The 15,619-nt window shown below is 43.2% G+C and overlaps 1 protein-coding gene across 1 annotated transcript in view; it reads left to right on the top strand.

The window, feature by feature from the left end:
• Nucleotides 1–11,918, top strand: part of LOC126531632 (aminopeptidase N-like) — an 88,162-nt gene extending 76,244 nt beyond the window's left edge. Inside the window, exons 14-20 of the mRNA XM_050179247.3 lie at nucleotides 586–733; nucleotides 1,412–1,491; nucleotides 2,344–2,457; nucleotides 2,977–3,144; nucleotides 7,351–7,494; nucleotides 11,231–11,312; nucleotides 11,708–11,918. Coding sequence (XP_050035204.1) covers nucleotides 586–733; nucleotides 1,412–1,491; nucleotides 2,344–2,457; nucleotides 2,977–3,144; nucleotides 7,351–7,494; nucleotides 11,231–11,312; nucleotides 11,708–11,857 — 886 coding nt within the window. The 3' untranslated portion in view covers nucleotides 11,858–11,918. The remainder of the gene's footprint in view (nucleotides 1–585; nucleotides 734–1,411; nucleotides 1,492–2,343; nucleotides 2,458–2,976; nucleotides 3,145–7,350; nucleotides 7,495–11,230; nucleotides 11,313–11,707) is intronic.
• The last annotated feature ends 3,701 nt before the right edge of the window (nucleotides 11,919–15,619 follow it).

Below are 15,619 nucleotides of genomic sequence, written 5' to 3'. Positions count from 1 at the left end.
AAAATCATCGTGGCTTTTAGTGGCTTTTATGTTTGTTATGTAAACCGTCACATTTCAGTTCCGCTTCACGCAGGAACTTTTTATTCCATTTTTTTCCCCCATCATGTCTTTTTGTGACCTTGCCACGCGAATTACCGATGTTTCATTGCCATTCTATGATCTGGTCGCACTAGTTCCTATAGACTTGCTTCACTGTGATAGCCACAAGGCGACGCAGGAGAGCCAACAATGGTGTTGTGAACCGTACACACTGCATTCTCTTTCGCATAAATGTGATGTCATATATGATGAATCGCCGTTGTCCTAAAGAGGTGTCGCCCGCTTCCTCTAACCTCTGCTGCCGTTTCTCGCTTAATTGTCTGCATGCACACTTCTTGTGAACGGCTGCTCGCAAACCCGTGTCTGTAACAATCGGGATCTGTAGTTTGGCGAGTTGAATCACAATACAGAATAAATTAGTACTTGTATTGCGCTCTGTGATGTCCGTGTGTTTGCGTATTTTTTGAAGCTCCTTTAATTTATTCCGTATAACGATTAGCTTGGCCCGATCATTCCGCCACTGTATGCCGCGCTGCTCTTTCACAGGGCTGGCACCCTGGATTATGGTCTGGCTCTGAATGCGACGCAGTACCTGGCTAAGGAAGAGTCGTACATCGCCTGGAGCCCCATCTCTGCGAACCTCGCATTTATCAGCCGCATGCTGGAGACCACCGAAGTCTACGGAAAGTGGAAGGTCGGTGCACAATGTTATAGCCGCAAACGAATGATAGCTCAGACGTGTACAAGGCCCGCCGTCCAACCCCTTCCGGCCCACCGATCCCGACTCATTGCCCCGCCGCTTATCCTCCGTGATAAACAACCTTTTTCACTTTTTCGTATCATTTTAGCAAAACGCTTCAGCCGGAAGCCGGAAGAGAAACGCCACACAATTTATTTAAGCGGATAAAATTTTTTTCTTAAGCCATGTGGTCCGGCCCTCCAGAAAGGACCCGGTGCCTCAAGCCAGCTCTCGAGAAAGATAGTTGCTCATCTATAGGTTAGGTACAAACACTTAACACAATGAAGCAAATGGCAGTATTGCTTTTCTAGTACATAGCTACAATTTAAATCATATTTCTGAAATTCCGTCGTTTACGAGAGGAGTATTTTTCTTTCTTTCTTTTTTGCGTTTTAGAACTTATCACGCCCTACTCTGGCTACGGCAGCATGCATACCAGAAGACCATGTGAACATATTTGTGCGTTTACAATTCCAATGAATGTATAAAACGGCGACACCGAGTTTTTGTCCATGTTAAAACTTTAATGAGTAGAACTTGACTAAAGCCTTATTCGTGGCCACAATGCTTAAGACAACATACATTGGAAGGTTCCATGAAATATGATGACGTGCTGTTATTTTTTTCTTTCAGAAATACCTGCTCAGCCTAGTGAAGCCGAACTACGACCGCCTCACGTGGAACGAGGAGGAAGGGGAATCCATTTTGACGACGTGAGACATGCTTCTGCTTATTTCCTCGATCTGCTAAGAGGCCTGCGCTGGACCTCTGCGGCGTCAATCAATGCCAGAATATTTATAACTTTAGAGTTTTTTTCCCTTACCACGGGCACCAGTGCCGTACGCAAATTACCACAGTACGCACGAGGTGTGATTTTTTCCCGTTTTACTTGATCAGCCTAACCCGACATAATTTCGCGATTTGACTTCGCGTAATGGCACTACACATTGTACCACCTATGATTTGTGTCAAATTCTTGAGACCTATGTATTTGTTGGAAGCACAACTCGACTCTACACTTGCAGCCTCACATGGAAGTGCCAGGGGCTGGTTATTCTTTATATTTATTTTTTCTTTAGTTGATCTCTGAATTTCTTGTCTGTATTGTTTAAGTAAATCTTATGAATAAAGAGAAAAGCAGACATCCACCCGTTCGAAGCAATTGCTACAAAGGAATGTACCACCAATGTCAGGATATTTAAAGACGCAGTCAAGCAGCCCGAGCAGCTTTTAGTCATGAAGACCGTCCAGATCTTTCCAGGAAAAAAAATGGTTCGAATTTAAACTTGAATAAATGCATTCAATAAATTCTGAATGAAGCTAACATTGAACCAGCTTGCCCAGTTTGTAACGCTAACGCTTCCTCTCGAATTCAAGGCGAAATTTCAAGGCAACGTTTTCTTTCGCATTCTTTCTGCACTGCTTTGCTCACTTCCGTCATGATCGCTTAAAAATCACCCCAGCAATTCAATGGTGGCAATTCAGCCCATCTCTATTATTAACCCGTACCTGAGAGTGAAACGCAGGGGTTTCAACTTGTGTCTACGTCATTTCCGCTTCCGCAGGTTCCTTCGCACTGAGATGTATGCAACGGCGTGCACACTGGGTCACGAGGACTGTGTCAAGGAAGCACTCAACTACTTCCGCACTTGGAGAGACAGCAAGGCGGAGAAAAGCCCGTGAGTTGCGGTGTTTTTGCGCCGACTTAATTCCTTTTCTGCGCGATAACTGGTTTCACAGCTATCGTTCGGGTTGATCAATCAAGCTTGATTGAATTGACTGATTTGTGAGTGCCGAAATTACAACTTGATTACGGAGTGCATTTTTGTGCGAGCTGATTACAGTCGAGACTGGGTATAAGCAACACTGACATGACGAATAGTATTATACAACGATATAAATTATTCAGGATCTGGTTGTCGATGTCTAGTTTCAGTTAGCCTTCTGGTGTCTTAACAAAACCGAAAATGTAAGTGCTGTGAACATCGTCTGCCCGGTGTTCTAATAAGTGTCCGAGTATAGACAGATAAACGTGACAGGTATTTGAACGCAGATAAATGTGATCCGTTTTTGAACGCAGATAAATGTAACGTTCATAGACACGTTGGTATTACGTAACACTTCATGGCAATTTTTGGGAGCATTTTCTTTTTTTGCTCTCTTGCTAATCCCTCTGTTGATATTTCCCGCCACCGCAGCATCAAACCCAACTTCCGTTCGTTTGTGTACTGCACGGCCATCGAAAACGGTAACTACGACGACTGGTTGTTCATGTGGGACATGTACAACAAGACTTCTGTGGCCTCGGAGAAAGTGAAGCAGCTGCAAAGCTTGGCCTGTTCCAGGGAACCATGGGTCCTCAACAGGTGGGCACCTTCTGCCAACACATGGGCGCCGTCACACCCGCACGTCGCGCTGCACACCGAAACCCTGCGAGGGTTAGCACAACTGAGGACATCTAACCCAAATTACTTGGTAGTTGTAGCGCTTAGCTACGGTTATCCGCTGAAACATTCCTTGTGCAGTCCAACAATACCGCATGTTTCCCGTACTTTGCTAATTTCGGAAACAAGTACGGAATTGATATGTCATGTTCGTAAGCATCATTACTACCACCACCACATTTAAGTCTTGCATTTTACTCTAACGAACAATTGGATCGTTATTGATACCGTGAGAATAGTACCGATAACATATGGAATTATTGAAATGCATACAGACACGTTTTAATATAGGTATACGGGTGTATGCCGTACCTAGGTTCTTTGAGCGCTAACGTACAAGCAGGTGCAATCATCTCGTGCTTATCACGGTGACCTTTATAATACACACATGTTATTATTTAAAGGTAACAACCACGATGCTAACTAACGGTAATAGCTGTGATGATTGTGATGTTCTGTTTGTTTTCTCGAGGCTATAGGTAACATCGATCGGGAGAAAAGTTACAGTAGCAATACGTAACTGCAGTGACAGATGCACGTGAAAATGTGCACGCCCATAAAGGTTACCACAATAATAATAAAGTAGGTTGCACACTGTTGGGCTGCACAGCTACGCAGAACAACGTACTTTGTAGAGATATGGAGCTAGGCCACCGTCACAATTAATAATAATAATAATAATAATAATAATAATAATAATAATAATCTTTATTGCAAATAATCAAATTGTACATATAATTTTGCTAGGTCTGCCGAAGCCTTCTGTGGGCTTGTATGGCAGAAACCTGGCAGTCAGGGCAATGCATTATGTACCTTATTACAGACAAACCAAATGTCAAAAAAAAAATTAGAAAAAACGTATCACAGGTTTTTCAGGTGAACATGCCCAGTAAACAACACTTAATGTTCAAATGAAAACACGTAGCACTCAACAACCATGAAAATTGAGTAAACAAAGCACAATATGTAAACAAACTTACAACCTATCGAGAACGAAAAAAGAAAAAAAACAAATAGTGAAAACAGCGGAAACAGTCTGACAGTCATTTCGGTTAAGATCACACTACAACAACAGAGACTTTATACATGTGAAATCTATTCTATCATTGCCTTGAGGGCCTTTTTTAATCCCGACAAAGTTGTCTGATCCAGTACAGCACTGGGAAGGTTATTAAACAGGTGGGGGATATAGTACCTTCTTTGTCCTTTTCCATAACGAGTTCTTGTCCGAGGAGCTACATATCTGGGATGACTACGCAAAGCAACACTTTTATGGACAGGTTCTCGGAAAGTATTGCTCCAGAAATAACGCATCACAATTGTTGAACGAAACAGAGACTCGAAATCGGGCATTTCTAAATCTCGAAATAAGTTATCTGTGGTTTGGTTGTACGCGACACTTTTTAGTATGCTTTTTAATAGGTTGTCAATTTTATGTTTCCAAAATCCGCTGCAATTAAAAAAACAGGGAATGCCGTACCTTATATGCGAGTAGCCTAAAGCATGCACTATCACTTTTTTAATCTTGGTAGGCGCATAACTCCTTATACGGTAAAGGACACATGCAACATTACGTAATCGCGCACAAATTTGAGCCATTTGAATATTCCATGATAAGTCAGTCTCAAAGTATACTCCAAGGTACTTGACACTATCCGCATATTGTACTGGGGCACAAACACAGTCTAAGCAATCAGAACCGGGAAGGAAAACATGTTGACTTGTTACTAGAGCCTTTAACGGATTTCTAAAACATACTAATCGAGTTTTCCTAGCACTTACTTTTATACGTTTTTTTTTAAACCAGTTCATCACATTTTTATGTCGCTTTGAAGTAAAGCGACAGCTGCTTCGTACTGCATGTGTTTAGGTACAAGCAACGTATCATCTGCATACTGGAAAATCGTACATGAAGTTGTTACCTGTGCCAAGTCACAAACGTACAAATTAAAAAGAAGCGGAGACAAAACGGAACCCTGTGGAACCCCTGCGCTAAGAAACCGCAAAGAACTCTTTTGGTCGCCAATACATACGATCTGGGACCGATTTAACAGGTAATCTTGTATAAATGCATGGAAATGCCCCCGAAAACCGTAATTATGTAGTTTAGCACATAGAATACTGTGGCTTACCGAATCGAAAGCCTTTGATATATCTAAAAAAAGCCCACAGGCTACCTGGTTAAGTTCAAATATTTGATATAGAAGATCCGACAGTTCTTCAAAAAGCGCATGCGTGCTTCTACCAGACACGAAGCCATACTGGGAAGTTGATAAGATGGTATGTTTTAAAACAAACCCCTCAATCGTTTCAAGCACGTGTCTTTCCAACAGTTGCGCTAAGAAAGGAAGAACAGAGATGGGGCGATAGTTCTCTGGCTTCGAAGCATCTCCGCCTTTAAATATCGGTATCACACGGGCTCTCTTTAGTGCATCTGGTATTATGCAAGTATCAAGGATTCTATTAAAGATAAAAAGAAGCGGATCGGCCAGAACTGTGACGATAATAATAATAATAATAATAATAATAATAATAATAATAATAATAATAATAATAATAATAATAATAATAATAATAATAATATAGTAATAATAATAATAACTTTGCCAATTTGCTGTGTTTACCGTTTTTAAAATAATCCCCTGCCACCTGCAGCTATCCAGGATAATAAAGCTATCCGGGTTACGAAAGCGCACAACAGAGAAGCAGTATAAGGCTCTACACAATCACGCGGCGACAACGAAAGACATGTCCCGAGGACAAAGGCCACGATTCTGCGTCCTTTGATCGGCATTCGTCTTCGCGCCGCAGGCAGCTTTATGAGCACGAAGCAATCGGCGCGGCGCAACGAATTCTCCGTAGTCTGCAGTTGACACGATTGCACCGCGGTACCGACTGTGGAAAATTGGGTCATCTGCAGGCTTCGGCACGCCTCGCTATTGAGACAAAGCTCGCCCCATTTTTTCCTTCCGATGAAACCTTAGTTAAAAATAGCACGACGAAGTAAGCTGCGAAATGCAGTCAGCAGAAGGTCCAGGCAGCATTTGCGGCGAGGTGTCGGAAACAACAGCCGCCCTGGCTTGCCGGAGGCTATAGGGTCCCCTGAGAAAACTTAGCGCTTTCCTGTGAACGCGCTTCGGCGCATCTTTCACGCCCATCTTTCACGTAGTGGAAGTTTAAGGAAACTCTGCCCGTATAGTGTTTTCTCCTTCACTGCCCCCTTCTGGCCGTTTCATAGGCAACACTAGGACGGAACACCGAAGGTCCTAAAGTTAAGCAGGACAGGCATTCAAGACCGAAAGCTGACTTTTGTTTCACTGAAGAGAATAGAAGCAGCGAAACCTCGAAGGGCATTTTAGAGGGAGATGTTATGCAAACGATATTTTCGCTTTCCCACAAATTAACGTGCAGGTGATAAGGCTAACAAAGTCGGGATGCGACACGCACGACCTTTATTCCTCACCTGGGAATCCATAGGTTAACGACTGGCAGCAGTGGGATGCATCTCAGAGTTGAAAGTGAATCAAAAAGTTGAATAAAAACGAAATCATCATTGCGTAAGGAGGTTCTTATGAGTTACAGAGCTGTATATATATATATATCAAGGGTAGGGGTGGGGGTACGAGGTGCTCTTGACGTTGGATTCAATCGCTGGTCGCGCGTTCCTTATAGAATTAAGCAGTAGGTTAAAAGGATAGTAGTGTCCCTGCAATATAGACTGCTTCCTAACTAAAACGTTATCCGAGCTCTGCTCGCGCAGTACCCGTGTGCTCTCGGATCACTTTGGAGGTGCTTTCATTTTTGTGCGAGCGTGATGTCATGCACTGGTATGACTGTCAACGACTCGGCAATGTTTCGATAACGTGCACTGAACGGGATATACCGGAGACCGATCCATCGAGCACAATGCCACCAAATGGCCACAATACAAAGTGCAACATAAGATGAGATCCGAGATTTGACCGCATCCTGTCTGGTCGGGTATAGTAAGTTCATGTCAACAAGCCGAAATGTCTAATATTTATTAACAACAGTTTTGCGGCAGGCGTCTCTGTTTTTTTTCTTGACAGCATAACGTGCGCAGTCGGCGGCTCTAACAATGTCCCCGTCTCTTCTCTCCCGTCGCAGTTTCCTGATGAAGACAATCACGCCCGACTCCGGCGTTCGCCGGCAGGACGGCGCGGCGGTCATCAGCGCAGTCGCTTCCACTGTCTTCGGCCGCAGCCTCCTCTTCAACTTCCTGCTCGAGAACTGGGAAGCCATCTACAAGACGTACGTGAAGCACGAAATTACACGCATTCGGGTGAACGCGGCGGGACATAGAGTCCAAACGAAATGCACCGCAATTTATGAAACACGTATCATATTGGTCACCATCATCACTTCGTGGCAAAACACAATGTATGAGCAACAAAAAAGCCTAGTATGTCACTTTTTTTTTACGCAAGGACGTTTCACGCACACAATAAGGGGATCACGTGTGTTCACATGTGCAGTGCATGATGTGAACGCTGGTGCCAGTGGCATTGAAGGCTCGTGTGATTGTTCATTGTGCGGCTTGGCCGTCTGCATTGAGTGGATAAGGTTTGTTTTGCTGTATTTATTTATTTATTTATTTATTTATTTATTTATTTATCTTTTATTTATTATTCTGAAGGCCAAAGGCATTAAAGAGAGAAGTGGGTTGCAGCAAATGAGAAAAATAAACAAATATAAGCAGTTAGAACAAAGCCTTCTGATTATATAGTTTTAGCTAGGGTTTACGACGTCATGATAAATTAGTAGCAAACTAAGATAGTAAAGTGATCAATACCAGTGCACTTTTTTTTACAATCATACAGTAAACAAAAAATGTTTCCATTACACAATGTTAGCTAAGGCTGCTCCAAATCTTTGGTTATCGTAAATGGATACAACTTCACCAGGAAGATGGTTCCATTCCGTGGATGACCGAAGGAAAAATTACTGCAAAAAATGTTTTAGTGTGGCATGAGTTGACACCAAACTTATAACGGTGGTCGATTCGAGGCGATACGCATTGGGGCTGAGAATTGAGATCGTTTAGGAGTGTTGAATGATGGTATAGTATATAAAAAAGAACTAAACGTGCGATTTTACGACGAGAAGAAAGTGGGTAAATGCAAGGTTGGTTTTCATGGCAGACACACTGGCAGTTCTGTTGTAATTACGTAAAATGAAACCAGCTGAATTATTTTACACGAGTTCTAATGAATTATTTAGTTTGTCAATGACGGGATCCCAAACAGCGCATGCCTATTCTAGTTTCGTACGTATAAGGGTTTATGGATGAAGGGGCGGTTGAAAAGTTACGGCGTAGGTAGCCAAGCATGCGGTGAGCATTGCGGATTACATAGTTGGTATGAACATTCCAAGATAAGTTAGCAGAGATATGCACACCTAGTTATTTACAAGAGTTATCTAACTCCACGGAAACATCATTTAGTAATATGTATGCATGCTGTTAGTTATTCGGGATACACGCATCCCTTTACATTTGTCAACGTTTTGTTCCATTAGCCAATGTTTGCACCAGTTAGCCACACTAATTAGATTAGGTTGAAGGCGGTTAGGATCCTCTGCATTTCACGAAAGACAATACAATCATCAGCAAATAAGTGAAGGTTAGATGATAGTGAGGAAAGAAGGTCGTTAATATAAATGAGAAACAAGAAGCCCGAGCACTGAACCTTGTGGTACACCGGAGGTTACAATTCGAAGTGGTGAGTTGTGGCCGTTCGCGGTTACAAATTGAGTGCGATTAGATAGGAAGCATTTAATCCACTTCAGGATGTTAGTGTCAAGGTTCAGATGACTTAGTTTATAAAGTAAAAGTTTATGACAGATCTTATCAAATGCTTCAGCGAAGTCTATAAAAATGCATTCTGCAAATGATGGACAATCGAGAATACGATGCATTTTGAGCGTACAGATTGCCGTCCGAATTTCACATAAAAGTTTTTTTTTTCTAAATCCATGCTGAGCTGGTGTCAAAAATGCATCGGATTCCAGGAAGTTAACAAAATGTTCGAAAATTGTATGTTTAAGCAGTTTACAGCAAGTACTTGAGAGTGAGATGGGGCGATAATGTTAATGATAATGATAATGTTACCTGATTTATACAATGGATTCACCTTCCCAATTTTACATTGGCTAGGTTGAGTAGATGTATCCAGTGAGTGCTGAAAAAGTTTTGTTAGAATGACAGAACTAAAGAGTCGTAACCAGGCGATAAGTGTTGGTACAACGAATCAATTAGTTTCGCAACGCCAGCCGCATCAGCGATCACTGGACGCACAACTACATAATCGTATTGGCGAGTATGAGGTAGGCGGTCATTGCAGGGGACAGAAAGATTTTGCACAAATGCGTCATTAAGGGCGGCAGCGCACTGTTCGTTAGGTATAAGGATGCGCAATGGGTCTTCCAAAGTTAGGTGCTCATCACGCAAGGGGTTGATTAGACCCCAAAAGTTTTTAGCGTTAGATTTTAACATTGATGGAAGTACGTCAAATAGAAGGTTATATTTAGCGTTCTTTAGTGCGTTTACGTACGCGTCGAATGCAGACTTATAAGAAGACTAAGGTGTGTCAGTTAGTGAGTGTATTGCGGAGCGATATAGGCATTTTTTGCGGTTACATAGGCGCTTCAGATGGGTATTGCACCAATGAGCATCAGAATTGGACGTAATGAAGCGGGATGAAATGTGATTTTCTCTTCCTAAACTTTAGCGGCAAACATGCCCCAATTGTGCTGAAGCGAACGATTTTCCAAATTCAGTAGGGAAGTGTCTAGAAATGCAGTTAATTCGTTATTTATGGTGGTAAAGCCAGCGTTTCTGTATGTATAGCTTTTCTGATTTTATTTGGTTTGGGGGCTAAATTATTATAAAAATTGCAAGTAAGCAGTGATCGCTTATACCAGGTAGGTGTGTTATCTCCAAATTGTATCAGGGTAGGATGTCAAAACCAGGTCGAGGGTGCTTGCGGCGTTAGAAGCTACACGTGTAGGTTGAGTTACTAGCTGTGACAACAAAAAAACTGAGCCGAAGTCTAAAGACTCCTTAGCTTGTGCCGAAAAGATACAGAGTGTAGAATATTGATCGTTTCAGGTTATGTTTGGAAGATTAAAATCGCCAAGAAGTAGAATAAGAGATGAAGGAAATCGCGTGTGAACAAGGCTATAATACTGTCGTGCAGGTCATGGAAAAACGTAGGTTCTGCAGAGGGTGAGCGATAGCACACGCTTATGATGAAGTTTTTGTGACCAAGAGCTACGGAAACCCAGACAGGCTCTCGATCATCGCTCGTACAGACAAGAGAACACGGAATGCCATTTGAAATTGCCAAAAGGACGCCACCTCCTCTGCGCGCAGTACGATCGCAGCGATAAACACGTAATTGCACAGCACTGTGAAACACTTTTATGTCAGCGACATGCGCCGGCAACCATGTTTCAGTAAGCGCAATTATTTTTGCAGAACATGTGTCAATTGCAGACGATAAATAATCGTATTTGTTGGAGGTACTTCTAAAGTTAGAATATAAAACTGAAACTTGAGGAAATTTATAAAAAAATGAACCACTGCCCCTCGCGCTTTCCTAGATCAAAGGACGTGGCGGAACAGGACATGCACGTGTTACGTTATCACTGCGTTGCTTAAGTTGTTCAATTTGATCAGAATTGGCGTTGTACACATATGATTTTCCGTTCAGGGTTAACTTATTATAACACAATTTGAAAGGTTCATATAAGGCTTGGCTCTTAGCGAATGCTATCAGTTTTCTTCGTGCGGTTCGTGTAGCAACTGAAAAATCCTCACTTAGATTGACGTTTTTATGCTTTAATTGGTTGCGCAGAGGCAGTAGTTGACAGCAGCTGACGTCGAGTAATGTTCAGTGTACTCTAACGAGTTGCCCATGGAGCGCGATGATCATAGCGAGTGCTTGCATTGCATTATATAATTCCTTTTTTTTCTTCCTCGCTGCAGCTACTCAGCTGGCGCCTTCTCACTTCCTCGTATCTTCGGTTCAGCCAGTGGCTCGATCCATTCACACTTCCAGATGGAGATGGTGAGTGCTTTCCTACATAACAGAGCGAGATGATCATGACGTGCACAAATAGGAGTGAGATATTTTCGTTTAGTCAATTCTTTTGTTGTATGGGGTGGGTCCTTGTAAGATAACAAATTTCAAACCTTTAACGATTCGAGCCATATATGTCAATGATATGACGTTATTTCGCGTCTCTATCGCGCAATGAACGCAGCAATCTTGTGTTAGCCCTAGTTGATGAGACACGATGGCGTCTTCGACGCAAACATGGGTGTTTGCGCAAGGAATATGTCAGTTGGTGCGTCAGCGAGATCGTATAGAGAGAGGCACTTAAGATGATGTTCACAATAAATCATGCACTTTTTACTTCTTCGTATAAAGCGGCTGCCGTTTATTTTTTTCCCCCACATTAGCTGAGCGTGTTCTACGAGAAGCACAAGGAGACCGTGTCGGCTGTGGGCCGGACTTACAAGCAGACTGTCGAGAAGGCCGAGTCCAACATCCGCTGGAAGGAGAAGAACTACGCCCGGATACGGGACTGGCTGAACGAAAAAATAAAGTAGCCGCCCGGCCTCACTTAGGCATCCTAGGTTATACCAAATTGATAAACCGAGATGCGCTCTATTTTGTTCTTTTGTTCCTGTACTTCATTCCTTGTGCCGAATTAACTACACCTAACGGAAGTCCTATGTACATCAGCTGAATTATCCGGTGGAAATTCTTCTGGTTGTGTTTTCGGTTCTGGTTTGCGGTGGACGATCGCGCGGGTTTGATTAATGTTACGTGACTGGCGCATGTTGTGCTTGAATGTACTGCTTGTCCTCTTCTTTGTTTTTGTTTTCTATGCGTATGACTGTAAATAAGGAGCATTGGTCGCTGCCTAGAGCGCGACGTTGGGATTTTTGTGAGCACTGCAAATATTTTTACCCGATTTTATTTTGATTGACTAAATGCAGTAAGCTGTTATTCAGCTCATTTTTATCGCACTTTATCCAACGTCACGCAGTGTGTGATTTAGGAGGGCTTACCGGGTTCCTTTATACTTGTGCAGATAATGAGTGGTCGTATGCGTTCTGAGTGACGTCAGTTGTTTCCACATCATTCCCGGTCAGGTACCCTTTGCTGAAACGCTGCCGTAAAGGAACTCGACGGTCGTTGTATTTCTTTGGCGAGATGTGAAGCGTCTGCCTACAGGGCAGTTCCTCCCACGTGCATCTTTGTGTTACGTGACCAGCTGATAGGTGACGGTCACAAGTGACGTATCGGTTGGTCACATCTTGCTGCAGGTGTGACGGTAGCATGATTGTCACTTACAGGCACGTTTTGAGACTTTTGTTTGGAGATTTGGGGTACACTTTTTTCGCACTCTGTGACGTTTATTTAGCAGTGGACTCTGTTCGCGGATATATTTTTTTAGAACAACGAATAAAAGCGCCCGAAATATTGAGGTACGCTTGTTTTTCACTGCAAAGCTACGAACACGCTATGTGCTTTAGTTGCCTTTTGTCGCAGCGTCTCGAATTTGTGGGTTTCAATGTAGTCATGTTTTCTTTAAAAGCTTTGGTATTGATAAGGCGTCTGATACTCCTCTTTTCTTTTTTATGTTCCTCAGATGTGCATGGATGTTTTCTTAACTCGCACGCGATATCCAAGTTGCAATGCATGTAACTGCTTTGCCAAGCCAGCAATATAAGTTTGCTTCCTCTTACGACGACCTTGTACAAAAGTTCTGTAATATAGACCTCCCAAGGCTGGTTCGCGCGTTTTGGCGTAAGTTGTGCGAGTAAGGTAATTTGTTGCTAGCGCTTGTTTGAGCAGTGTGAAATACACGCAGTGCTAAGTGCTATACTCCGTCGCATAAATGACATCGCCTCTCATTTGTAAATGCCTTGCACGTGATGTAACCGAAGCCATATATACCGAGCACCACGGACGGCTCTCAGTGCGCCGTTCGAGATAAGCTGATTTGCATAACGAGAATTGTTTGCCACTGGTTTTGCTTCTAGCAGTGTTTCAGTGGCTATGATCACCTCGTGCAAGCCATTCATGTAGGTTTCACTCCGCACTTGCTGGTAAACCCTATATATACTTGTTACTCGGAGTTATTTCGAGTGTGCATAATTTCTCAAGTTCCGAAATATTGCGTTGTTTGAACCCCTGCACATATCACTCTCAAGGATAATTTTGAATGCACGCTGTCGCGATTTACTCGGCTCTTGAAGGTACTTTTGTGAAAGACCTGCTATTGATACGTGGCTTTCGCCAGCATCTTTCGCCAGTGTACGGGCGAGAGATGAAACGAAAGTGAGAGTATGCCTCACTTGCACGGTTGCTAATTGTCATGTGTATCATCCCACAACATTTTGTCCTGTAAACTTACTGTAAATAAAGAGCGATAAGCGTACAACATGTTGTGCATGGCTTTCCGATTCCAAGTGCCTTTCCCGCTGCGCAGCGCACACTTTTTGAACGCATGTTGAGTTGCATCGTGCACTGCGAATGTCTCGCGTGACAAAGCGCGGGTGCGTGCAATGCGGAACATTAGCCGCAGCGTGAACCACTATCTGCGCGGTTCGCCACGCGCGTGAGATCTGTGATCGTTACAGAGGCTGCTTGCGCCTGGACTGAGGTTGCCCGTTGGGTGAGTTATACCCCTGTCACACGGCAAGATTTAATGTCATTCGAATCGAATAGCATTCGATGCATCGAATGCCAATCGGTCTCTTGCGGTGCTACACAGTAAAATATATTGGAATTCGAAAATGATAGCAACGACGATCTGGAAAAAAATTTTTGAAATTCAAAGAAATTTTGCGCCTAATAAACCCGTTTAAGAACTTTTGCGAGTACTTTTCAAGCAGACGAAAACATTTTGACGCCAATTATTCACAACTAAAAGCACTTCGATCAACACGTCCAATATGGCCGACCGCCTCAACAGACTCCTGATGCAAGAGCATAGCGCTTGAGCACCGCCCGTGGTGAAAATCTCATCGCGGCAAAAATAATTATTCCTTTTTTCAAGTCTAAAAAATATCTTCTGACTTTGCTGATATACGCATAATGTTTTCGCGTTGCGTGTCGCTGTTCTATCTACGGTCAAGAGTAAACATTCGGTTCGAAATCGAATGCGAATGAGTTCCCCTAACTCAGTCGATGGCAAATGTCATTTCATTCGAATGACATAAAATTTTCCCGTGTAAATCCCGATTAGTGGCATTATATGCGAATGCCATAGGATTCGAATGACATTAAATCTTGCCGTGTGACAGGGGTATTACAGCGTATTACAGGGCTACGGATTAATTTCGAACCTCAAGATTTCTTGCCAGACACGAAAGACATGCAGATGTGAGTGGTGGCCCGGGTTTCAAATTGTTTCGAACCCTTAGTTCCATTATATTGGAATGTAGTACTATATATAAATTCCTTGGGGGTGCGAGGGCTTACCCCCTCCCATGGAGGTCGCTCCTGCCAGCTCCCTCACAACAGACGTGGGAGGAGCTGCTCAGAACGCCGGATGAAAAACGACAAAAAGCCCTCGTTGCCTGGGCCGAAAGGGTCGCTCCTCGTGAGGGGCCGTTCTAGGACTCGGGCCTGCCAGATAACTGAGCAGAATCTCGATAAAGTTGTTACCACCACTATATATAAATTAATTTTTCAATTAAGTGGTGGACTTTTACGTGCCAAAACCACGATCTTGTTATGAAGCACGCCGTAGTGAGGGACACCGGATTAATTTTGACCACCTGGGGTTCTTTAACGTGGGCCCAGTGCATGGTAAAGGGGCGCTTTCGCATTTCGTCCCCATTGAAACGCGGCCGCCGGGATCCCCTATAGATCAACAGTCGATTACGCGCATGTATACGATGTCAAAATCCATGTCGTCACGGCAGGTTGACTCAGTGCGGAAACTTCCGGGTGGCGTTGCCACCTTTCTTTCGTTTTTGCGACTTTCGTTCTATACCAAGCTGTCTGCCGCCGCAAGTGGCCGTCGTCTTACTGCAGAAGCGTAGTTTACCATAACAGTATAACTTAACATTACTGTTTAGTGTCCCCTTCGCGTAGACAGCAGTACACACTCCTGGCTACAGCGCTCTCTTTCCTTGTTTCTATCTCTTTTTAATCCTTTATTTTTTGCTTTTTCTATATATATATTTTTTCCCAGTGCAACGCATCTTTGCATAAGTTGACACCTTGATTCTTTTTGGTGAGTGCTATGGTTGTTGTCCTGAATGATTGTGACGCATGCCCACAATGGTGGATTGTCTATGATTCGGGAGGTTAAGAGGAAGCTTTAGCTCGGGCCTAACTCCGACACGGCC

The sequence above is a fragment of the Dermacentor andersoni genome, chromosome 5 (genome assembly GCF_023375885.2).
Source record: "Dermacentor andersoni chromosome 5, qqDerAnde1_hic_scaffold, whole genome shotgun sequence".
NCBI classification, from domain to species: Eukaryota; Metazoa; Arthropoda; class Arachnida; order Ixodida; family Ixodidae; genus Dermacentor; species Dermacentor andersoni.
The sequence above is the reverse complement of the archived record's forward strand: the minus strand, read 5'-3'. Positions and strand labels throughout refer to the sequence as shown.